Here is a 26,615-nt window from a genome sequence, read left to right as displayed (position 1 = left end):
GCCCCGGGGGTTATGGGGTTAAAGGACAAGAGGTAAATGGTAATTCCAACGCTATCAGACAGAGTAGAGATGTCTGGGGACAGTATCATTGCTTCCTCCTGTAGACGGCACTAGCTAGGGGGCAAACAGCAGCTGCCTGGCACCATATTCCTGTAAAGATGGGCATGACCCAATGCAAATAGAGAGGAGCTGAATACCCAATATACGTAATTTTCATATAGGTTTTCAGTGCATCTTTCTTATTTTGGATTTTAGGTAGGAGTGTTTGGTGAAGGAAGGGGTCCAGCATAGATACACCCTCAACCTGTTTAGATCTTCAATGACAATCTGAGATCAACGAAATGTACTGTATAATAGAGTGATGTTAAATAAACAATATTAGTATCTGTTTATTTTACCATGTTATGTAATTATTATGCTCACTTATATTGCACCAACAAATTCTGCAGTGGTTTCCAGGCATTGTCATCACTGTCCCTATTGGGGTTCACAATTTAAATTCCCTATCAGTATGTGTTTGGAATGTGGGAGGAAACCAGAGTGCCCGGAGGAAACCCACGCTAACACGGGGAGAACATACAAATTCCATACAGATGTTCTTGGTGGGAATTGAACCCAGCAACATCACAAAGCAACAGTGCTAACCACTGAGTCACCAATAGCACTATTTTGGTAAAATGAACACTTATAGTTAACTGTATTTTGAGAGCTACAATAAGTAGTAGCTGCCATTCATGAGCCTCTGCCATGGACAATTCATTTTCATCGAGTAAGACCATGTCTAATTGGCATGTGACCACATGTATGCAAATTGCATACCTCCCACTCACTGCCAGTACCAGAGAATCCTGACAGCGTGCCGTGAGCGCTGAGAATTCAGAAGTCTGCAGTCACATAAAATGACTGCAGATTCATCACAAACTTGAACAACGATCTTAAAGGTTCCCAATATAAATAAAAATATAGTAACCCTTAATTTGTCAGACCGCAAACCACTTTATTAACATAGCCATGTATCACATAATCTTACAAGTTGTCGATTGTTACAAGTGTACATGATCAGAACCAATACCAGCACAACAATACTGTACATCACCAGAACCACCAGCAGTACATAAATGCATCACTAGAACCCCCATCAGCACAGAAACACAGCATCACAACCCTCATCAGTACATAAATATATCACCAGAACCACCAGCAGTAGAGAAATTCATCATCAGAACCACCAGCAGTACAGAAATACATCTGTGTAATCGCCATCAATACAGTAAAACAGCATCAAAGCCTCATCAGTAAAGGAATACATCACAAGAACCACAATTAGTACAGGAATACATCACCAGGACCACCATCAGTACATGAATATGTCAATAGGACCAACATTCTCGGAGTTGTTGCTATCAGTCATGTCCGGTTACGCAGGGAAGCTGAAGGCGTCCCTGCGCGCATAGTGGAGATGGGATTTCATGAAATCCCATCCACTATGCTGTAACATCTGGCCACCGCGGATTGGATACTGCGGATGTACGCAGCGTCCAATTCGCAGCATTTACTGACCGTGGAAACATACCCTAAAGCTTCTGAATAAAAATGTCTGCCCTATGCTGTGCCCCTGAATAAATAATTTCCCCTCACTATATTCCTTGACAAAATATCACCCACAAACTGTCCCTATGGTACATGCCCTTGACATTGTCCTGTCCTTTCCATACTGGAACCCCTTTTCACAATTTCCACTCACACTGTCCCCCACCCTATAAGATCCAGTCTCTATACTGTGCCCCCTCATCATACTCCCCCTTCTTGGCATACTGTCCCCTCCTAGCTTTGCCTTTACACTGACCTCCCATGCTACCCTACACACACTCGGCCTCTATAGTCTGTGCCCACTCACCCTTTTCTCCCCCATACTGTCTTCTCACACTATTCCCCTCAATAGTTTCCTCAAACATTTCCCCCTCCCTCCTCATACTGTCTCCTCATATATTTACCACCTCGCTCTCCTTACTGCTTTCTCATACATCTCCCCAACTCCCCATACTGTGTCTGCACCCATTCCATCACCTTTCGCTTCCCATACTGTATTTGCACCTGTCTTCCCCATTCTGTGAGTTTACATACCCCTCTCCCTCCTTATGCTGTGTCCTGACCCATCGCCTCCCTCACTCCCCTTTCTGTGTCCACAAATGTGCTACCCCATCACTCCCTATACTGTGTCCACACCCATCTCCGCTTCATCATACTGTGACTGCACCCATCCTCCCGCTCACCATACTGTGTCTGCACTTATCCCCCCGCATACTGTTTCCTAATACATGCCCCCATCTCCAACCTTGTTCCTCATACTATGTCCCCAAATTTTTCCCACTCCCCAATAATGTATCCGCAGTCCGCACCCATCTATTCCTCACTCTCCAAACTGTGTCCTTATATCATTTCCTACAATAAATTTTGGTGTCTTCAGCTGCACTGGAGCACTTACCACCAATGTTGATTTCTCCTCTGTGGCGCCAACAAGTGACATCAGCAGCGTGATCACATCATCTAATTTAAACTGTAAAGTGCTGTGGAATATGTTGGCGCTATATAAATGAAAATTATTATTATTACGCTGCTGACATCTCCTTGACGGCTTCAATTTTGCTTGCATCTGACAGTCTAATGTTGCAAGTCGACTAGAGTAAATGAGGCCTTAAAGGTAATCTGTCATCATGTTTTCGCTATGTAATCCGAGAGTGGCATAATGTATGAAAATAGACCCTGATTCCAATGATATATCACTTAATTTACTGGGTGCAGCAGTTGAGACACAGTCAGAGTTTTTATATGTAGCATGTAGCAGTGCTGAGAAAGCTAACACCCACCCACACCATGCTCTCTATGTATATTGTCTATTAACACTGAGCTGTTTATCAGAAGAGGGGACGTTAGCGGTCTAGCAGGTATGTGAGGACAGTTTTGGCAGTGACAACGTCCTGGTGATAAAACATTTATTGTAAGTAAACAATAAGTGAGACGTCACTGAATTCAGTGTTTTCGCCCTGACATCATGCTCTCCTCTGATTACATGACAAAAATCTGCTGACAGGTTCCCTTTAATCACCCCATATGCAATATATAGCTGTTGGATCACTCATACCAGGAACAGTCGGCTTGGCCAAGCACTGATGTATTCTCTATGATAGAGCTGCTGCCAGACTCCACTGGCAGCAGCTTATCTCTCGAAGAACTAAAATATCATCTGTTACAAAACAGACTTGACAGATCTTTCTCTCACCCAATATCATCTGTATTGGGAACATTGTACTGAAAATGTAATAAGGACCCAATGTTGACCTGGAGCGCCATATCTGTGTGAAGGTGGTGTTATATATTGGAATAGAGCATGTGGGACTCCTGTGACCAGGTAGAAAGAAGAATGAGAGGGACACCTCAACATGACATCCTTGTCGGTGGAGTAAAGGGGGAGCAGACACAAGGAGTCAAGTGTCAATTGGACATGCGCCTATGCCTGTAGAAGACTCCTTTGCTGACTGCAAGGCCGGGATCACACATGCGAGAAACTCAGACGAGTCTCGCATGTTAATTCCCGGCACTGCCGCCGGCCCTCGGGAGCGGAGTGTGCGGCCGCATACCCGGCACTGCCGCCGGCACTCAGGAGCGGAGCGTGCGGCCGCATAGCAATACATGCAGTTGCACGATCCGATCCGAGTGCCAGCGGCAGTGCCGAGTATTAACATGCGAGACTCGTCCGAGTTTCTCTCATGTGTGATCCTGGCCCAAGAGAAATGTCAGTGACACTGCTGTAATAGAGAGGCGGACTGCAGCCAGGGCCATAGAGGAGCCTCAATGTTGCAGTCTAAAAGATGCTTGTATACATTTGGATGGAATTAATCAGGTTTTCAGAATTGATCTGCTTTCACGCAGGTTAGTATTGCATTCTGTGCACAATCTCGGAAGGCAATACTCTGATTTACAGTCTTGGCAGCCAAGAAACGCCACCTCACCCAATTTTCCTGTCTGTCATCACATACACAATGCCTATTTGTCTGAATTCAGCTATTTGCTTCAAGCTATATTTGTAATAGACCTGAAATATATCTACAGCTGATCTGCCCTGCCTCAGACCAAGTATGTCATTGTGGTACAGGTTATCTCCCTTTCCAGCCTGATGTAATATACAAAAAAATGGCCCTGGCATCAATGTTCTCTACCATTGTTCCTGGTTAGTTCCTTTTTATCACCATGTCTAAAAATGGAACACAATAAGCAAAAAGATGTAAGAATAGATTGGAGGATAAGTCCTGCATCATGTGTAATATATTCAGATTGAAGTGTTACGCCTACTTCCCGCGAGGGGGTTCCTAAAGGGAGTCAGTGTCATGTCTAAGGAGTATGATACATTATTCATCTACAGTACCAGGCAAACTTGGGCAGATACCATGGTCTACTGGTGATCGCCCTTAACAATCTGTGTACACAGGACCATGTTCGTAAAGTCGAGGTCAGGATAGTACCTTTGGATGTGGCCAAGTGAAGACAGTGCTCTCCAGGAAGTTTCAAAACTAAAAAACAATTCTTTATTTCTCCATATGGGACGCCCTCACACCCAGGGGGTGTGAACATTGTAAATGCTCAGTGTGAATGTGTAAGTCGTGACGCCACCTGTGGTGTTCGGCAATGAAGATGTTAAGCCGACGCTGCAGACAGATCCTCTGGGACAGATGGTGTGGTGCAGCAATGATGTTATAGCCCTCCACAGGCAGGGCTGTAGTCCCAGGGCAGAGTAGGTGAAGTGACACTTAGATGGTATAGTGTCAGGCGCAGGGGATGTAGCAGTGCCGGGCAGGTTGACGCAGGAATAAGTGGAGGACACCAGGGCATGTAGTTCCAAAGCTTTACTCACAGTCTGTTGTGGCACAAGAGCCCGCATCCGTGCCGTGTCCTCCGGGTCAGGAGCTCAGCCAACTTCCAGGCAAGATGAAGTACTCCTTTCCAACACTCCGCCAACATATGTGCCTTTTCTGAACGTCTCCCTTTTGCACCTAAAATGAAGTACTCTCAGTACTGAGTTACACTGGGGTTTCTCTTGTCAGATGTTCCTATGACCTCTACTTGTATGACAGGCAGCTGTAGCCTGCTTCGGGGACTCCTTGCTACCTAGTCCTGGCTCACCATTGTTGCTGTTGTGCCCCCAAGTCTTGTGTGGGAAAAAAGCGGTGACAAACTTCTATTCCTCCGGTGTCTGTTGCGGGATCATTAGTAACCAAACAACCTCGGGGACCGGACCCCGGCCTTGCGCTGTGAACTTGAGAAGGGTTCTGCTCCAACCCTAATCCTTAGTCCTCCTCTCCTTACGTTCCGTGCTAATCTTTCTTTCTGATGGACAGAGTCAGGCTTTCCTTCAATGTCTCTTTCCTGTGCCAGCGGACCTAGATCACTGTGGTCGGCTGCAGCACTTCCTTCATCCATCCCACTCAGGGGATCTTCACTCTTCCTCTGACTCTGTCAGACTGACTGAATCCTAAACTCTTCCCGCTCTTTTGATGCAAAACTAAACTCCACCCGCCTCCCAGCACGCTTCGTGTTCCAAGCAGGAAGCCACCAAAGGGTGCTTTGCTACACTACTGTGTTGTGTGGGATGCAGGTGTTGGAGTGTGGTCAGGTGTCTCCACCTTACCTGGATAGTGGGGTACCACACCTCAGGAGGAGGTGCAGTACCTCTGTGGCGACTGAACCCTCAGGGGCGCCACACACACATAAAAACAGCATTGTTGTGACCAATATGGTCTTCTCCAAGCTGATATAGGTTGAAACTTTGCTGTTTTTATGTGTACGGAGAAATAAAGAATTGTTTCATTCTTTTGGAACTTCCTGGAGAGTCACATGTCACATTTATTTGTCTATATCGTTTGGATTCCTTGAGTATACTATACAGCTCTGGCAAAAATTTAGAGACCACTGCAAAATTTTCAGTTTATCTGGTTTTTCTCTTTATAGGTATATTTTTGAGTAAAATGTAAATTTCTCTTTTATTCTATAAACTACTGACAACATGTCTTCGAATTTTCAAGCACTAAATTTTGTATTTATTTTCAGAAAATGAGAAATGGTCAAAATAACAAAAAAATGCAGTGCTCGCAGACCTCAAATAATGCTAAGAAAACAAGTTCAGAATCATTTAGAAGGCAACAATACTAATGTTTTAACTCAGGAAGAGTTCAGAAATCAATATTTTGTGGAATAACCATAATTGTTAATCCCAGCTTTCATGCGTCTTGACATGCTTTCCACCAGTCTTTCACACTGCTTTTGTGTGACCTTATGCCACTCCTGGTACAAAAATGTAAGCATTTCTTTGCTTGATGGTTTGTAACTATCCATCTTCCTCTTGATTACATTCCAGAGGTTTTCAATGTGATTCAGGTCTGGAGATTGGGCTGGCCATGACAGAGATTTGATGTGGTGGTCCTTCATCCACACATTGATTGACCTAGCTGTGTAGCATGGTGCATTGTTCTGCTAGAAAAAAAACAGTCCTCAGAGTTGGGGAACATTGCCTGAGCAGAAGGAATCAACTGTTTTTCCAGGATAACCTTGTGTGTGGCTCGATTCATATGTCCTTCGCAAAGATTAACCTGCCGAATTCCAGCCTTGCTGAAACATCCCCAGATCATCACTGATCCTCCACCAACCTCCACCAAATTTCACAGTGGGTGCAAGTCACTGTGTCTTGTTGTTAAGATAAGATAATCCTTTAATCGTCCCACCATGGGGAAATTCAGAGCATTACAGTAGCAAGGCAGGAACAAGTACAGATACAAATGCATAAAGGCATTACATTGACAGTAGGTAGGTACATATACGGGGGAAAAAAAAAATGTAACAAGACTGTCACAGCTTTGGATCTATCAGTTCACTGTTTGGGTCGTTCTCCGTTTTGGACAGTGCTGGTTATACAGCCTAACTGCAGCAGGAAGGAAGGACTTTCGATAGCGCTCCCTCTCACATTTAGGATGAAGTAGCCGGTCACTGACAGTACTGCACATCTTTGTCACGGTCTCATGCATGGGATGGGAATCATTCTGCACCATGTAGCTCACCTTGGCCAGTATCCTCCTGTCGCCTACTTCCTGAACTGGATCAAGGGGGCATCCCAGGACAGAGCTGGCCCTTCTAATCAGTTTGTCCAGCCTATTCCTATCCCTGGTTGATATGCCACTACCCCAGCACACCACACCAAAGAAGATGACTGATGCCACAACAGAGTTGAAGAAGGATGCAAGGAGTGCCCCTCTAACTCCAAAGGCTCTCAGCCTTCTGAGCAGATAAAGCCTGCTTTGGCTCTTCCTGTACACTGCATCCAAGTGATGGGCCCAGTCAAGCTTATTATTGAGGATCACACCAAGGTACTTATAGGTGTCGACTATCTCAATGTCATTTCCCTGAATGTTCACCACTACTGGTGGATTTTTGCCCTTGCGAAAGTCCACCACCAATTCCTTGGTCTTCCCGGAATTAATCCTAAGGTGGTTCCTCTGACACCACTCCACAAAAGCTTGGTTAGTGTCTCTGTACTCTCTTTCATCACCTCCTGTGATGAGGCCTACTATTGCAGAGTCATCAGAATACTTCTGCAAGTAGCAGCTAGATGAGTTGCACCTAAAATCCGCAGTGTGCAGTGTGAAGAGAAAAGGGGCAAGAACTGTACCTTGAGGTGCCCCTGTATTGCAGATCACCGTGCCTGACACACTGTCCCGAACCTTTACAAACTGAGGTCGGTTCGTGAGGTAGTTAAGGATCCAGGTGGAGAGTTGGAGGTCCACACCAACAAGGCCCAGCTTGTCTCTCAGTAGACCTGGCTGTATGGTGTTAAAAGCACTAGAGAAATCGAAGAACATTATTCTCACAGTGTTCCCAGGTTTCTCCAGGTGAGAGAGAGTCCTATCTAGAAGGTGGATGCGGAACGCACCAAATTATAAAATAATTATAGGTGCGTTCGCAGCCCGGGGTCCACCGTGCAGAGGTGGTACACTGCTGCTAAGTAATGGCGGAAGAATTAAGCGGTGTGAAACCAGTCACATGTGGGTTACGTCACCCAATGTGAACAAGGGCGAACTCTATTAATGCACTGAGCCGCACAACCACTGAACGTAGATGCCGGAGCCTGTTTAGCTCACAGAGCCTGGCCAAAAGAGCACACAGTGTATGGCCACAGAACTCTACCCCAAGGACACGGGGTTAGAGTCCTTCTAGGCCCACTGAGCGCGCGGCGTTGCTGCCTCGAGCGCCGCTATAGACGCTGGCTATGGAGCACGTGCACTGAGGCGTGCCGAGTCCCTGGTGAGGACTGATGCCTGACTCAACCACTGACCTACCTACGCCTAAGCCTGGGCGCTAGCAGGCTAGGCTGCACAACACATGCGTACCAAGGGTAGGGGTTTCTTAATGAGTCATTCACCAGAGACATTCATACGTGAATACATCACTCACTCCACATAGTCTGTAAATACAGTCTATCCTAGCGCATGGCCGAGTGGCCATGTGAACCTTTTATAGCCGCGAGCGTCCGGGACCTTCCTGGCTTCTCGGGCCAATCCGAACAGGAGCAGGACCTGAGCACGTGACCTTCGATCTCCAATGGGAGATCACTCCACGGGCATGCTCAGTGGCCCGACATGGGGACTTAGTCCCTGGAGAATCTCGCTGCTGAGCAGCCTGCATTGCCAAAGCTGTGCCAGAGGTGGCAGCAGCAAGCAAACCCACGGAGCTGGTCTGGGCAGAGCGCCGGGACCGAAGAGTTTGCTGAGCAACCTCCTCTGCAGCTGGAGAGGAATGGGAGACCGCGGGAAGCAAGGCTCGGGATTCCAGCTGTGCAGCGACAGGAAACCAACGCCTAATACTTGTACGCCTCTCCAGGTCTCCGTCTAACCATTAGATGACTAGGTGTTATGCAAAGCTGAAAATTAGACTCATCAGAGAAAATTACTTTACTCCAGTCCTCTATGGTCCAATCCTTATTGTCTTTGGCAAACTTCAGCCTGGCTCTCCTTTGCTTCTCATTGATGAAAGGCTTTTTTCTAGCTTTACATGACTTGAGCCCTGCCTCTAGGAGCCTGTTACGAACTGTTCTTGTCGTGCACTTAACACCAGCTGTCATTTGCCATTCCTTTTATAGGTCACTTGATGTCATTCTGCGGTTGCTGAGTGATATTTGAATAAGATTACGGTCAATCCCGGTCAGTGGAGAGTCGTTTACGCCCTCTGCCGGTCTGTAGCTTTGTTTTCCCCAATGTCTGCTGCTTGACCTTGTTGTAATGTACTGCCATCTTAGAAATTTTAAGGATGGAGGCAACATGATTCTCACTGTATCCCTCTGCTAGCAAAGACCTTCTTTTCCTCACTCAACACTTTTCAACTCCTCTGGCATGGTTAAAAGTTATTTTTTCATTCTTATTACTTTTGGGATATTACTAGCACTTGTTTTACCATCCAGCTTGTCCTATTGCAAGAGGATTGTGAACACCACAGCAGGGTTTTTTATTCTTTCCTTCGTTAAATAAGATTTGGTTCAGGTGATCCCCTAATCAGAAGCACATCAAGTAGAATGAGGTGTACTCTGGTTGGAATTCAACTGACACTGGAATAGAATGGCTGTCAGACATGTAGAGAAGCTGATTTTTATAAAACTGTGCAGTGGTCTCTGAAGCTGTATATTGAACGTGTTGCTCTCTCTGCTTTAGGTGTGCGCGAACAAGCCATTTATTCCAGTGTCTGTGAGTGTGTCACTAGGGACTAATTTACACATATCGATTCAGCCCTGTTTCTTTGAACACATATCCTACTGTTCAATGTAGAACAGGTTGCTCCACTCCATTCCTCGAGAGCCGCCACCACAACATGTTTTACGGATTTTCTTAGAATTACAGGTAATAATTCCATCACCTGTGCAGTACTAAGGAAATCATGATCGGTTGGGAGCCGTAAGGTCTAGAGTTGGGGAACAGTAATGTAGAGTTAAGGTGAATGTACATCACTCGATTTACAGCATGAAAAGGCCCACCGATTGGAAAATATCTAGTGCTTTAGTAGCCTATTTACACAGGCATATCGCACGTATCAATGTGCACTGAAAAATCTGTAATAGATCATTTAGTGCACACAGTTAACTATTGTTCTCGGCGGCATTAGTCCTCTTGACACACAATGATGCGCTGCCGAAAACTATGATCTTTTGTGCAATGTAAAAGATGATTTCAATCGACCAACAAGCTTTTGGCTCATTCATTGTGTGATCAGCAGCCTGTTTAAGCCCCCGTTACACACTCCGATATCGCTAGCAATATCGCTGTTAAGTCACCGATTTTGTGACGTTGCAGCGATATTGCTAGCGTTATCGCTGCATGTGATACCTCCGACCGGCTCGCCCGCTGGTTATCGCTGATCGCGCGAGAAGCTCCTGGACCATTCCTCGTCGGCCACTTCCTGCTGGGCTTCCTGTGGCGCCGACGAGCGACGCGTGGAGCCGGGCGGGAGGACGCAGGATCGCCTGGTGTGACAGGTAAGTAGCGATCCCCGACCCCAGCTATGTCACTGGTGAGATCTGCCTGTTTGGCAGCTCACTAGCGACCACTTAGCGATGCACCAGCGATCCTGACCGCGTCATACCGCTGGTCGGGATCGCTGGTGCATCGCTAGGTGTAACGGTACCCTTAGACTACAAGATTATCATGAAACAGTTTGCTTGGGCAGATATCTACTCATCTATCCTCCATCAAGGAGACGGAATTCATTTAGCATCAGTACCCAATTCACATTTAGTAAATTAAATGTTACTTTTTTGCAATAGCGTATCATCTATTTGCAATCAAAGGTTCAGAATAAAACTATGATGGGCTCGTCGGCCTCAAGTGGTGAGGCTGAGGTGTTGCTATGCAACTGACCATGATACTTTTACTGAAGATATTGACCATGAGAATGCTGTTGGAGGGAATGACATCTTCAGAAAATGACGTAATGATTAAATCAGATTTTCTAGTTAATTTTTTTTTACATAGTTGAATCTGTATTAAAAATAAAAAAATCAAAATTTTCAAATTGGTTAATAGGGCCGTTTTCCTTTTTGTTTCAGAAAACAATATGTGCATAGACACAATGATGTTGTCTGTAAAGCGTTGTGGAAGTTATGGCGCTAAATAAGCCTGTAAAATAAATAAATTATCAGACCCTGACCCTATCTTTTGTTTTTAAGTATCTAATAAACCTGTACAAAGGTCATTGTGAAGGGAGGAGGAGCAAGGATAGATGGATGTAACATCATCTATTGTAATTGGTGGATCCTATGTTATCAGCTTTGTATAGAGGTGCCTCTGATGATAAAAATTACAGCCTCACACCCTTCTTTGGGGTAATTTTTAAGTACAGTAATTTTACATAGTGAATTAATCATCTTGTTATATCTGTACAGACAATATTTAAAAAAAACCTGCCTCTGATGATAAGGAAACTGCTGTAAACTCTTCTTGAAATGACAGAAGAATAAGTTTAAAAAGGTATCAGTAGTTAGTGTGAAACTTGCAAGACTACATTTTTTTTAAATAAATATATGAAAAAAACCAACTTCCAATTATAAAAAAATATGTCACACCAAATCTTGATTTAACCCCTTCCCAACATGTGCCATTTATATATACTGTTCTGTGGGGACTGCATTCCCGCAAAGAGAATTGTATATACGGCGCTGCGATTGGGTTCTGGTGTCAGCTCTAAAGCTCATAAAGCTCCATCAGTGCAAAAATAAAAAAGTTATAGCTCTCAGAATTAAGTGATGCAAAAATAATTATTTTTTCCATTGTGTAAAAGCGCCAAAACCTAAAAAAAATATGAATGTGATATCGCTGTAATCATACTGACCCGAAGAATAAAGCTGCTTTATCAATTTTACCACATGCGGAACTCTGCAATGTACTGGTCACTTCAACATGCTGGTCACTACAATGGCAGTTTGCGATTTTTACTCAGCAACATCCACTACTGCTTGTTTCTGGGGCTAACACACAATCTTGGTGGTAAAAATGTAAATTATTTTTTCTTCACTGTCCAATGGTATAAAATTCTGTGACACACTTGTGGTGTCAATATGATCACTGCACCCCTAGATGAATTCAGTGAGAGGTGTAGTTTGTAAAATGGGGTCTCATAGGGGGTTTGCTGTTCTGGAGCCTCAATGTCTCTGCCAATATGACATGTGCCCTCAAACCAGTGCACTGTAATATGGTGTTCCTTTCCTGAGCTTTGCACTGTGCCTCAAAAGTAGTTTTCGACCACATATGGGGTATTATGGTACTCAGGAGAAATTGTACAACAAATTTTAGGGTCCATTTTCTCCTGCTACCCTTGTGAAAATACAAAATTTGAGGCTAAAAAACATTTTTGTGGGAAAAAACTAATTTTTTTATTTTCACGGCTCAACGTTATAAACTTCATCACCACACATCTAGATAAGTTCCCTGACGGGTCTAGTTTCCAAAATTGTGTCAATCGTGGGGGTTTCCTCTGTTTAGGCACATCAGGGGCGTTCGCTAATTATGCTAGCAAATTTACATTCAAAAAGTCAAATGGAGCTCCTTCACTTCTGAGCATTGCAGTGCGCCAAAACAGTGTTTTTTTCCTCACAAATGGGGTATCGGTGTGCATCTGAAGGGTTAATAAACTTCTTGAAAGTGGTTTTGAGCACCTTGAGGGGTGCAGTTTTTAGAATGATGTCACTTTTGGGTATTTTGTCATATAGGCCCCTCAAAGTCACTTCAAATGTGAGGTGGCCCCTAATAAAATGGTTTTGTAAATTTTGTTGTAAAAATGAGAAATCGCTGGTCAACTTTTAACCCTTATAACTTCCTAACAAAAAAAAAATATATGTTTCAAAAATTGTGCAGATGTTAAGTAGACATGTGGAAAATAAATATTTTGTGTGACATGACTCTCAGATTTAAGGGCATAATATTAACAGTTTGAAAATTGCAAACTTTCCAATTTTTTTTACAAATAAATGTAAGTCATATCAAATAAATTTTACCACTATCATGAAGTACAATATGTCACAAAAATTTGATCTCAGAATCAGTGGGATCTGTTGATGTGTTCCATAGTTATTTTACCTTATAAAATGACAGTGTTGAGAATTGAAATAATTGGCCTGGTCTGGAAGATGAAAACAGGCTTTGTGGTGAAAGGGTTAAACCGAACCTGTCATCAGGATTTTGATAAGTTACCGTCACTAGAGGTACTGTCAGGTTGGCATCATTACATTGATTAAAATGAAATTCTGGTGCTTCAAGGTGGCCTGTGGGCGCATCATTATTTGGTGCTCTGCTTACATATGCATCCTTATGGGCTTAAATGACAGGTCACTGATCCTTCAGTGACTGGCCTCCTATTTTAATTACTGCATATTATAGTGTTGGCTTTGGAAAAAAATTTACCTCCAGCAAAAGGGCACCGACGGAGGAACCTGCGCAGTAGCAGCTATCGTTTGCTGAAAGATGGCCACTGCGCAAGCGCCAGTGCCAATTTTGCTGCAGCCAAGTTTTTTTCTTCCAACAAAATGGCTCTGTCAGATGCGCATGCGCAGTGGCATCTATCGTGAAGTGATGCTCTTAATCTGCAAAAGCCCCATCCACTGGGGAACTGAGAGCATGCACAGTAGTGTCTATCAGTAGGAGATAGATGCTACTGCGCAGGGGCACCATTTTGCTGAATGTAATTTTTATTTCAAAGACAATACTATTATATGCAGTATTTAACAAAGGGGGCAGGTTACTGAAGGATCAGTGACCTGTCATTTAAGCCCATACAGATGAATATGTAAGCAGAGCAACCACATCAAGACCCCCCCACAGGGCATCCCGGACCACAAGAATCTCATTAACTGAAAACTGCAAATAAAGATTAAGCAACAACCACAAGACGGATTTCATCACCCCAGGTATCATTTTAATCAATGTAGTGGCACCAACCTGACAGTGCCTGTAGATATCTTAGCAAAATCCTGATGACAGGTTCGCTCTGCCGATAGGACATTTTTTGATGATAGTTTCTCTTTAAAGAGGATTTGCATATCCTACGAAATAATGTATGCTGGGTTCTGGAAAGTGGAAACTATTTGTGGATTGTTTTGGTTCCTGTTTTATTTTCCCCTTTTGCTCTGATGCCAGATGCATTCAGCTCTCATTAGGACATTCTTCTGTTATTTTGGCTGTCCTGTGCTTGTGATAAGCCTTCTGATAGGACCCATAGGTCATGTAAAGGCAGTTGTCACAGCTGCTGCCACTAGTTGACCAAGCAGATAACATATATTGAACATTCCAAAATCTTTGTATTACATTCCACTCTCCAAATTCTTCCATGCCCATGCCACAGCAGCGATGGCAGGCAGACTGGAAAATGTTGAGAAAGATTTTAAACTATCTCACTATAGCGGCCCTTGGTGTGCAGAAGCAAGGAAAAACGTGTGGCTCCACTTGCAGTCCATAAAAATAAAAAGTATTCCAGCTTCATAAAATCCAAAAGTTTATTATTAAATCTTTAAAAATGTATTACAAAATTGTAATTTTTAAAAAATTTTTAATAATAAACCTTTGGATTTTATGAAGCTGGAATACTTTCTATTTTGATTGGAAAATGTTGACTGCTCCACTGATTACCAGTTTGCCCTAACTCACCATACTCCAGTGGAATTGATAAAATCATGGAGATGCTGGTAGATGTTTGCTGCCTGGACTTGTAAATACCAGCCTTACAGGTACTGGTACATTCACTTAGGCTGGGACTACATGGTGACTTTGGTCACGACCCCTGTTGCACGACCAAAGTTTGCTAGGTGTTACGGCTACATCTCAGCGCAATATAACTGAATGGAGTCACAGTGCAACCACCCAAGGCTGAATTTCTTGTCACTTTATTGTTCTACCTCATTTACTTGTATAGCATGGCAATGTAGCAGCGAACCTAGCAAACTATGGCTGCGTGACTGGTATCATTGTCAAAGTCGTCATGTAGCCTCATCCTCCACCAATAACAGTCCAAAATATTTCTGCACATTTTTATTGATCATTATCCTTTTATTAATAGATTGATGTTAGGCTAGGGTCACACAACTGATTTTTTCTCAACAGAAAAAATCCGTCTGATTGTGCTAATCGCACTCTGATCAGAGGGTATTAAGAGCGCGATCAGATTTTCTTGGAGGTGGACAAAAAAATAGTTTCTCCACCTTCTCCATTCAGTCTGTCCGTGAAAATCGGAACACACTAGGATGTCATCCAATTGAGGTCTGATGTTTTCCAAATATGTTATGATTCGGTCACCGAGGAGGATTACGGGAAATTAGCTAAGCAACCAGGAAACCAGAAAGGTTGGCAACTTAGCAGATTGCAGACCCCTAAACCTAACAACACAACAAGCATTAGCCGTGGGATGTGCCTATGATGTCCTAGACGCCTCGGCACAGCCAAAGAGTTAGCTAAGCCTAAAGCAAAAAAGGGGAAAGCTAAACTGCCCTGGAGTAGAACCCCAAAGAAATAGATAGCCCCCAAACATATATTGTCGGTGAGACAACATGAGGCACAAACGCAGGCAGAAAATAGAGTGAGCAAATGATGGGGCCCAAACTGTCTAGATAGGACAGGACAGAAAAGATACTGTCTGCAATCACGCAAAAACCCTAAAAAATCCAACATGTCTGATATGCAAAAACACTGAGGCCACACAACTTCTCCCCCGCTAGATCAGCATTCTGGTGTGAACTGGAAGCAATGCAAAAGATACTAATATAAAAGATGATTAGCAATCCTGACAGAATGACATAAGCTGTGACATATGAGCGGGGTCCAGCACAAATCCCAGCATGCAATAATGCTGAACCCACACAGCAAAGCAAAAAGCAGAGAAAGGCAAAAACTATATCAAATGCAAAAGATTCCAGCAAACAAATAACTTATCTGAACGATGCAGGACCAAGCAGGGGGCAAGCGGACTTCAAAATGCTCAGGAAGAAAACCAAATCACCAGCAACAACTGAAGGAAGCCTGCTCACTTAAATCTTTCCAGTCTCTAACCCCTGACCTCCAATCATCCTCTTCAGGTGATTGACTTCTGTCAACTCGACCAGCTCCATTACCCACAGCAACCACCAGAGGGAGCCCAAACTCAGAAGTCAGGTCACAAGTGTTCACAACAAAGGTAGCTGTTCAAGGTAGAGGATAGAATGATGCAAAACCAAGAAGGGGAAAAAGCAGACTTCACAATGAACAGGAAGACAAACAAATCACCAGCAGCAACTGAAGGAAGCTTGCTCACTTAAATCCTCCCAGTCAGTAACCCCTGACTTCCAATCATCGTCTTCAGGTGATAGACTTCTGTCAATACGACCAGCTCCACTACCCGTGGCAACCACCAGAGGAAGCCCCAACTCAGAAGTCAGATGAAGAGAGTTCACAACACCCATAGACTTGAATGCCTAGTGTGGTCCGAGAATCGGAGGCATATTGTGTATGCTGCGATTTTGTTCCTCGAACCGAGAGGAAAATATCGGACATGTGCATTGGCTCATTAGATAACATGGGGACAAGTGCTCTCCGTGAAAATGATGGATAACACTTGTCCGATTTTTATGGTCGGGTGCTCAAGCCCTTAGTGTGGTAGGTAGCTGAGGCGCTGTTACTCCTGTAGTCAGAGATTCCAGGTTGCAATGTAAAATCTGTATCAGGATCCACAACTATTATTTACCTTACTGGTGACCATTGGGCCACCCCAAGTTCCAGTATAGGCAAGTGAATATAACCTCCACAAACCATATAGTTACACCCCTGTTTGTAGTAATTGTTTTCTATGATTATTTACCTGCTTCCAAAAAGTTCCAGGAGACATTAGTTCAGATATTAACATTCTCATATACACGAGGATCTATTGGGCCAAGTAACAGCTGAATGCCCAAGTACAATAGCAGAAGAACATGGTGACCTGCATTGTGACTCTACCAGGGTCATTATTCTTTGATCTCATTGGGAAACAAATTATACAGAACTCAATTGCAATGTAGAAGTGAGCATATACAGAGAGCAATTTGGGAAAGATAAGAGGAATAAACGTCATTTATGAGAAAATGATCATCCTGAAAGTCTTAGGTTAATGAACAGCACAAAGTATTTATAACCAGATACCACATAGGCATGCCAAGGGAAACTTATTAAAAAATCTAGGCACCTTCAGCTCTAAAGAAACTGTACTGGTTGACTAAATTAAGATTTATGCATATATGATGTGTCAATGTTCTGATATCACAAGATACTATGAGCAGCGAAGATCAAGAATGACAGGCAGGTGTGATAGCTGGGCTTTGGCTGCCTTCTCATGGCAGCATAGCGATAATAAACCAATTGATTTTTTATTTTTGTAGAACATTTCTAGTTTTGTGTGCACTAATAACTTGTCTAAGATTCACCTGACTCATTCTTGACCAGAAAATTCACCAGTGGACTCAGGTTCTAGATATGATTGAGTCCTAAAGATCCAGTAGAAGACAACCCCATGATATGCAGCAAAATAGCAATATGATTTATTATATAATGTTCTGTACAGATATGACCTCAGAATTGTTTTTGCTGGAGGGTTAGTCCAGCACTGAATTTATCATACCCATAGCACTTACCCAAAAATTGTATGAACTTTTATTTTATTTTGGCAATCATGGCTCTGCATTCCCTGTGTGAACACTGCCACATGCGGATTATTTCTTCTGCACTGGTGCACCACACGGCCAATCCCTGATTGTAGGCTTGCTGTTTCATTTGGTATTTATGCACCTGTGCAGCTGCCATTTTACTTGGGTCCGCTGCACCCTGTTAGTGCAGTTGTATTGAGGCCTGTTTAGACAGGTAAGCATCTCTGCCTGTTTCTGTTTTTTTTCTCAAATATTGGAGGTTTTTTTCCTCTTTCTGAGGTTTTCATATATTAATGATTTGGGCCAGCTGTATGTTGGATGAGGCCCTGTTGATAATCTTCAGTGGACATTTCCATTATGGCATACTGCCATACTGTACACAAATACTCATATTATACACATTTATTCGCTCCTCACCCAACCGCCTCCAAGACTTCTCCCGAATAGCCCCCATCCTCTGGAATTCTTTTCTCCAACACATCCGACTATCAACTACACTCGGATCCTTCAGACGGAACCTAAAAACCCACCTCTTCAGGAAAGCTTACAGCCTGCAATGACCCCTCTGCCTCCTCACAACTACCGGAGCTACCAACCCAACCAACACCGGAGCTGCTGCAACCCCCACAACCTACTGTCTCCTTCCCCACCATGCTGTAGAATGTAAGGGTACCGTTACACCTAGCGATGTACCAGCGATCCCGACCAGCGATATGATGCGGTCAGGATCGCTGGTACATCGCTAGGTGGTCGCTAGTGAGCTGCCACACAGGCAGATCTCACTAGCGACATCGCAGGGGACGGGGATCGCTACTTACCTGTCAGACGCGGCGATCCTGCGTCCTCCCGCCTGGCTCTACGCGTCGCTCGTCGTCACAGCAGGAAGCGCCGCAGGAAGTGACCGATGAGGAATGATCCAGGAGCTTCTCGCGCGATCAGCGATAACCAACGGGGGAGCGGTCGGAGGTAAGTATCACATGCAGCGATATCGCTAGCAATATCGCTGCAACGTCACAAAATCGGTGACTTTACAGCGATATTGCTAGCGATATCGCAGTGTGTAACGGGGGCTTAAGCCCGGAAGGTCAGGGTCCTCTCTCCCCTCTGTATCAGTGATGCCATTGTTAGTTTGTTTACTGTAAGTGATATCTGTAATTTGTATGTTAAGGTACTGTCACACTTAAGGCCCCTTTACATTTAGCGATGCACCAGCGATCCCGACCAGCGATATGACCCGGTCAGGATCGCTGGTGCATCGCTAAATGATCACTAGTGAGCTTCCACATAGGAAGATCTCACAGCGATGCAGCAGCGATACAGCGGACGATATTTACCTTTCAGACGCGGCGATCCTGACGTCCTCCGTCCGCGTCCATGTGTCGCTCGTCGGCGCCAGCAGGAAGCCCAGCAGGTAGCGCCCGACGAGAAATGGAGCTGCACGATCTCGCGCGATCAGCGATGGACAGCGGGGGAGCCGGTCGGAGGTAAGTATCACACATAGCTGCAAATCGGTGATGCTTTTGCGATATGTGTAAAACATTTAGTGATGCACCAGCGATATGACGCGGTGAGCTGCCACACAGGCAGATCTCACCAGCGACATAGCAGCGGTCGGGGGTCGCTACTTACCTGTCAGACGAGGCGATCCTGACGTCCTCCCGCCCGCGTCCACGCGTCGCTCGTCGGTGCCACAGGAAGCCCAGCAGGAAGCTGACAACGAGAAACGGTCCAGGACGTTCTCGCGCGATCAGCGATAACCAGCGGGGGAGCCGGTCATTGGTATCACACATAGCGATATCGCTAGCAATATCGCTGCTCCTTCACAAAACCAGTGACGTTATAGTGATATTACTAGCGATATCGCTTAGTGTGACAGGCCCTTTACCCCTTCTCATGTACAGCACCATGGAATCAATGGTGCTATATAAATAGATAATAATAATAATATTACAGTGACTAGTTATAAGTGCTACACAGTACATACCTATAGAGTCAACGATATAATATTACAATGCCACCATATGCTGCAAAAGTAATATACTGTGCAGTTACAAGCAATACTACTATATGATGCTCATTACAATGCTTATAAGCCTCCTCACATTGGCATGCCAGGAGAAACGTTAGCCCTTGAGTCCCACTAACAGGCCTATACACTATACACTGATGAAGGGGAATACCCTGAAACATCGTGTCTGCCAACTCATATTCTTGTTTTACTTTTATTGTAAGTCATACTGCAAGGCTTGTTAAAGGATCGATAATGACTTTTAGGATTGCTACTTACAACAAATGGCACGAGAGTTCAAGTCCTCTTTCTTTCTGAAGAGGCAATTTACAAATTTAGTTTTCACATAGAAGCATTGCAAGGCTTTTTAGACTCCTCACATTGGCATGCCAAGCTTGTCACTCTCTACAAGGAGAAACACTACCTCTTAGATGTCATTTAGTGCTCCAATAATACCCATCATACAGTTCTACACAGAAATAATCAATTACAAAAAAAACCTGTTATACAAATAATTTTAAGATTTATGGTGGTCGCAAACCTCAGATAGCAGAATATATGTGACACTTATCCATGTTAATACATAATGGACCAGGTTGCCAGTTCAAACCAGTAGAAATACCTCTTGACATATTTGTCTAGAAGCCAAATAAATCTGTCACGTAGACCAAGAACAGAAGTCACTTACATGCGCCTTGTGGAAACCCTATACATACATGTTTTTTTTTTTTATAACTGGATTTTTATTGAATTTTCAAAATAAAGTTACAGAATAACAACCCAAAACTCAAGATGGAAGCAATACTATACAGATTTATTTAATAATCTATCATCAACAATGAAGGAACTCAACAGTAAAGAGCTCATATATTATATTTAGACGTGGACAATGACACGACAGGACAGGGTTGAATTAACTTCCATTTACATGCAATCAGACATGGTCATGTGGTCGTGTGTAGCAAAAGTTGTCTGGATTTCCGACTAATCTGAAATGGTGGGATATTGAGCAAATAAAGTTTGGGATCTAAGGGTACTCGAAGACCAATGACCTTAAAATAAATCCTATACATATGTTTAAGATGATGGAGTTTTAGCATATAAATTTGAGGATCCTAAAAGGGCTACTGTAGAGGGCAGAATGCAGGTTGCTCTAGATGGGCCTCCGTCAACACTGGAATACTGTACTGTGGGATCGGGTTTTCTTCTGAATTGATGGTTTTGTGTTATGGACCTTAAACTACTTCAGTAACATCCATGTCTTTTTATCTTGCAGGAAGATGACTTTGAAACAGAAAGCGATAAGGTTTTGAAGATCAGCGAAGCAGATGATGCAGGTGAGTTAGTCATCCTGGATGTTTCAATCATGGCGCATAGCTTACCTCCCATTATATATCCATTCTTGGGTGTCATGATGACTGCCGTGGTTTCAGCATGTTTTCTGAATAGAACTGTGTTCTGTAGAATGACAGCTTATTATTTATTCAGTTCATTGGATGAATAATGGATGGCTTTGTCTAATAATCAATACTTTTGTACAGGAAATTGCCATATTCTCATAGATGCACAGTAACTTCACGCTCAGACACAAGGGGCTCCTGTGTAAGAACGATATATGGGGCTTATGCAATCAAATAGCTCATCATAATGCGCAATTCCACCTGCTTCGGAGGTGGTGGCTGCGGTCACTTACTTCTGGACCCCTATGTGGCTGCCTTTTGTTATAGTTTTAGTCCTGCAAATAATAAAGTGCGCACTACAGATTCAGAGAAATAGCAAGAATATTTCACACAAAAAATCAAACTTAATAAAAATGTCATGAATCTTTATTTCCTCTAATTAATTGCCGTCCTATGACATTGCCCCTAATGTGTGTTTCTGTGGAACATTTTGACACTTTGTAAGCAATATAACTCATACAGTGTCTAATTATATGTGCTCTACACTGATGTCCAACTTCAGCCAAGCAAACTGGGGGGCATACGCTTGGACGCCCAGTGATCCCAAAAAGTAAGTGTCGCTGAGCTTCATCTGATTAGAGTGGAGTTCCAGTACCTGCACTTCCCCTCCATTCATTGTCTGTGGCACTGCCAGGTACAGAAGGAAATGGCTCCAGTTTTTTTGGTAATTTCCAGTGTGTTTGCTAACAAACAGACACTAATTAGAAAGCTCAATTGAAGCTTTTGTGTATAAAATGGCTTTCACCGTAGGTGTCTGTATAGAACCAGTGACCCCATAAATAGAGCTCTTCTTATCCCAACAAAGGGGCCTTTGTCAGTCCTGCAGCTCTATGATATATTACTATGCAGAATTTGATTACAGATAAGACCTTTTCTCCACCTAGCCAAGCATTTTTCTGCCAAATGTAAATTCACAGGAGTAAAAATTCCATGCTGCCAATGGCATCTTTGTTGATGTATTAAAAGGGTTGTCCAGACTTACATATTGATGCCTTAAGGTGCAGGTGCACCTACCAATTTTGTGGCATGGAACAACAGCCGATCAATAAATATTTACTGATCAGTGGTCATTTAATAGCCGGTTTACACAGTCAGACCGCTAATCAGATGTGCACTGAGGATTAGTAATAGATAGTTCAGTGCTCATAGGCCGCCATTATTTTTGGCAATGCAATCCTACTTAGAAAGATGACATTTCACCCGACGGACAAGCATTTTGCTCATCATGTTTACACCGCATGATTATCAGATAACAGGTATCCTAGGACACTCGTTGCATAATCATTTGGTGTAAATGGATCTATAGGTTTGACTCCAGGCATCCGACTGATCAGCTGATATTCGGTATGGAAGTGGCTAGATGTAAGCAAGGCATGGTGCGGACCACCGCAGCCCGTTGTTTAGTGGATTTGCTGATTGCTGCAGTTTATTTCTAATTAAAACTTTAGTTGATTATTTCTAATACTTTATCATATTGAATCTATTGTGTTACACTTTGTACTAGTTGTATATTTATCACCACAATTGGTTGGTTATATTGAAGGTGTTCTGTATATTTAGGTAGATTAGGCACCAATAATCTTTAATATGGTGTTGCATGTTTTGGTGTTCTCACTTTCAAAAAGGTACAAGTGAACTGGAGTTTAAAGTGACGCATACATTGAAAATGTACAGTGAATGTGCTAAAAGGTGTTATCCACTACCAGAACAACCCCTTCTCAATTACTGGATTTGCCCATGTAAAATAAAAACTGCCCATACTCACCTACTCACCTTCAGTGTCGGCACTGTTCCAGTGGTGGCATGCAGTGTCTCTCAAGGCTCAGGTGACATTATGTCACATGAACCTTATCGGTCGATCATGGTCCTCTTCTCTCTCATTTTTTTCGGATGAAACTGACATCTGGAGGAAGTCAGAACTGCTGCTGCTCTCTGACTTCTTCCAGATGTCAATTTACTCCAAAGGAAGTGAAAGTGAAGCAGACTATTGGTCTGCTGATTGGCTGCAGGGCTCACGTGACATAACAATGTCATGTCATGCAAGCCCTGGGAGATCCGTACCAATGTGGCTGGGAAGGTGCCAGCAATGGAAGTGAGTACAGCCTGTTTTCATTTTACATAGGGAAATATAGTAATTGAGAACCAGTTGTCCGAGTAGTGGACAACACCTTTAAAGAAAAGGAGAACAAAATGGCATTAGTTGAACTTGGAGCAAAAGAGATCTTAGATGACCTTGTATATACAGTATATATATCTACTGTATGCAGAGCCAAACACTAGGAACTGGTCTGTGAACTGTACAAAAAACTCAGGGACATCTTGGAAGACAGTAAGAAGAGTCAAACTTCATAATATACTACAAGAAAACGCTGTAATGGCAAATACGATAACAGTAAAATGTGTCTAGACAGGTGAAAATAGCAAAATTGGCTACAACTGCCTAATAGATTAGTTTTTTCCTTCTAAATTGAACATTTGTGTTTTTTTTCCAAGGACAGTCATAGGAATATTTGTCAATTAAGATTTCGGCCAATGGACATAACACTGTTCATCAAATTATATTTCATTTACAAAAAAACTGGAAGTTGTCATTGTGTCAACGAGCTGCTATAAGTTGACTTGCTATGTTCAATGTCCTTATTTCTTTCATGGACAATTCTTGAAATCTCCAATCCAGTGCAAGTGAATTTGGCTTAATTTTCACTATTTTGGCTGGTAGTTTTAAAATTATAGACGAACGACCAAAACATTCTGTTGTCAGATTTTAAATATGGGTGCGTCATGTTTGACCGATTATAACAACTCATTCCCCAATTAGAAGAAGCCCACTCTGGATTTTGTTTCACATTTATTTTGACTATCAACTTAGGCCTGTTTCACACATCAGTTTTTTCAAATCAGTCAAAATCCGCCGTTTTGCAAAAAAAACAGATTCGCCATTTTGCTTGGCGGATCCGTTTTTTTCCCCATTGAGTTGCATGACCGGCGGATCTTGACGGATGGCCATCCATTGGATCCGTATTTTTGCGGATCCGCCAAAATTTTGGCTTTCGCTGACTTGCCTGGACGGACCATGCAATGTTTTTTCGGGCGGCCGGATACGCATATCTCTCTCTCTCTCTCCTCCCCAGGCAGCGGTTCCTTTAAAATTCTTCCTTCAACGGATCCATTAAAACAACGGTCCGGTGCCAAACATTGTGGTCAGTACAGGAATGGATCAATTGTCCGCCATTTTAGCGGATTTTAACTGACGATAAAAACTGATGTGTGAAACAGGCCTAATCTGTCAAATGTCTAGCATGTTGATGGTCAGATCTTTCCTATACGTTCTTCAATTTTTCATATAGGCTTTATCAACATTGACAGTAATAGACTTTAAGGCCGGAGTCACACTACAGCGAGATACGGCCGAGTCTCGCAGATTAAAACCAAGCTCTGGCACCGGCACTCCGGAGCGGAGCGTGCAGCTCCATGTATTGCTGTGTGGCTGCACACTCCGCTCCGGAATGCCGGCGCCAGAGCTTGGTTTTAACCTGCGAGACTCGGCCGTATCTCGCTGTGTGTGATCCCGGCCTAATTAGCCCACTCATACAGGTTATGACATGAGGTCACATTGTGCTGTCCAACTGAGGTATGATGTATGCATCTTTCACTTGACTACAAGGGGCCGCAATAGTGTGGGGCAGTGCAGATTTCTGTTTTCTCATGCCGTTTTGCATGCTGCAAATGCATCTGATAATTCGGATCGCATTCACCCATTCAAGTCTATGGGTACATGTGAAACATCGTACTGCACTCGGATGTCATGTACTCAGACAGAATAAATGGAGAAGATGAAGAAATGAAGTTCTCGGTCTTCTCCACACCTGTGATATGATTCTCTCATGCGAGAGAATGTGATCACACTCAGATGACACTCAAATCAAATTCTGACAGTTATATGATATATTTTTAATAGTGAATTTATTTATCTGGAAGAATGAACATTACATTAGTAGCAAAGGCAAAGCTAGGTTTTTAGCTGAGGTGGGGAGGAGGATGCATCTTATGAAAATGCTTGGCCCCCATCTATAATAATAAATGCGCTAAGCAGCTTCCGGGTTGTAACAACTTCCGTCCAGTTGTAATTGGTGACGTCACAGCACACCTCTTGCCATGTTAACCCTCAACACACCACTCCTCCTCAACACACACTCCTCTCACCTGTCACCATCTCCACTCACGTCCACTCACTCTTTCACTCCACATACGACCCTTTCTCTCACTCCATCTCTCATACTCACACCGTCATCGTCGCTGCTCCACGATCCCCGACATCTTCTTCCGCCGGCGCCGTCCTGGATCCAGACGTTGTCCACGCCGGCGACATGTTCTTGCGGCGACGCCATCTTGAGTATCGTGAAATCCCGCGATACTCAAGATGGCGTTGCCGCAAGATCATGTCGCTGGCGTGGACGACTTTGGGATCCAAAATGGCGTCTGCGAAATCTCGCGAGATTTTGCCGACGATCCTGGGTCCCGACGTCGTCCACGCCGGCGACATGTTCTTGCGGCGACGCCATTTTGGATCGGCGAAATCCCGCGATACTCAAGATGGCGTCGCCGCAAGAACATGTCGCCGGCGTGGACAACGTCTGGATCCAGGATGGCGCCGGCGGAAGATGTCGGGGATCGTGGAGCAGCGGCGATGACGGCGTGAGTATGAGAGACGGAGTGAGAGAAAGGGTCGTATGTGGAGTGAAAGAGTGGGGGGACGTGAGTGGAGATGGTGAAAGGTGAGAGGAGTGTGTGTTGAGGTGTGTGTGTTGAGGGTTAACATGGCAAGAGGTGTGTCACTATCCGGGCCTTAATCTAGTAAAATGATAAAGCTTATACTCCCCTCCTGTGCCGGCGCCATTCCTGTGGTGTCAGCAATCACGGTGCTAGGGTTTGCGTGCGGTTGTTGTGACACGTGATACCAGCGTCACTGTCTCCGCTGTCGGATAAAACAAACTTGATGAGGAAGTCAGGGTTGCAGCTGATCCCTGACTTCCTGTTCCTGCTGATATCGACAAGAGGCAAGGACAGTGACGCCAGCTCTGATTGGGCGCCGGCGTCACATGCAGCCCCAGTAGATGGAGTGCCGACACTGCAAAATGGCCCCGGCATGGGAGGTGATTATAAGCTTTGTTATTTTATGGGAGCCAAGCAAGAGGTATGAGAAGAAGTTGTCCATTTAACATTTAAAAATTCCCCTAGAGTCTTACCCACATATAGTAAACTAATAATGTCCTCTGAGCCCCCCCCAATATACAGCAAAAAAGGCTGTGTGCATACGTTGCGGAACATCAGCAGGTTTACCACTGCGAATCAGCTGCAGATCTGCAAGTGATTTACAGTGCAATGATAACCTATGGGAAAAAAAAATGGCTGTGCACATGCTGCA

General features: G+C 43.8%; 1 protein-coding gene across 3 annotated transcripts in view; it reads left to right on the top strand.

Annotated features, from left to right (window-relative positions):
- Positions 1–26,615, top strand: part of MXRA7 (matrix remodeling associated 7) — a 95,210-nt gene that overhangs the window by 11,692 nt on the left and 56,903 nt on the right. For all 3 annotated transcript variants that reach the window (XM_073563189.1, XM_073563192.1, XM_073563191.1), the window contains exon 2: positions 21,007–21,067. In XM_073563189.1, the coding sequence (XP_073419290.1) occupies positions 21,007–21,067 (61 nt within the window). The remainder of the gene's footprint in view (positions 1–21,006; positions 21,068–26,615) is intronic.

Source organism: Dendrobates tinctorius, unplaced genomic scaffold, assembly GCF_039654945.1.
Source record: "Dendrobates tinctorius isolate UK_male_01 unplaced genomic scaffold, ASM3965494v1 ptg000383l, whole genome shotgun sequence".
NCBI classification, from domain to species: Eukaryota; Metazoa; Chordata; class Amphibia; order Anura; family Dendrobatidae; genus Dendrobates; species Dendrobates tinctorius.
The sequence above is the reverse complement of the archived record's forward strand: the minus strand, read 5'-3'. Positions and strand labels throughout refer to the sequence as shown.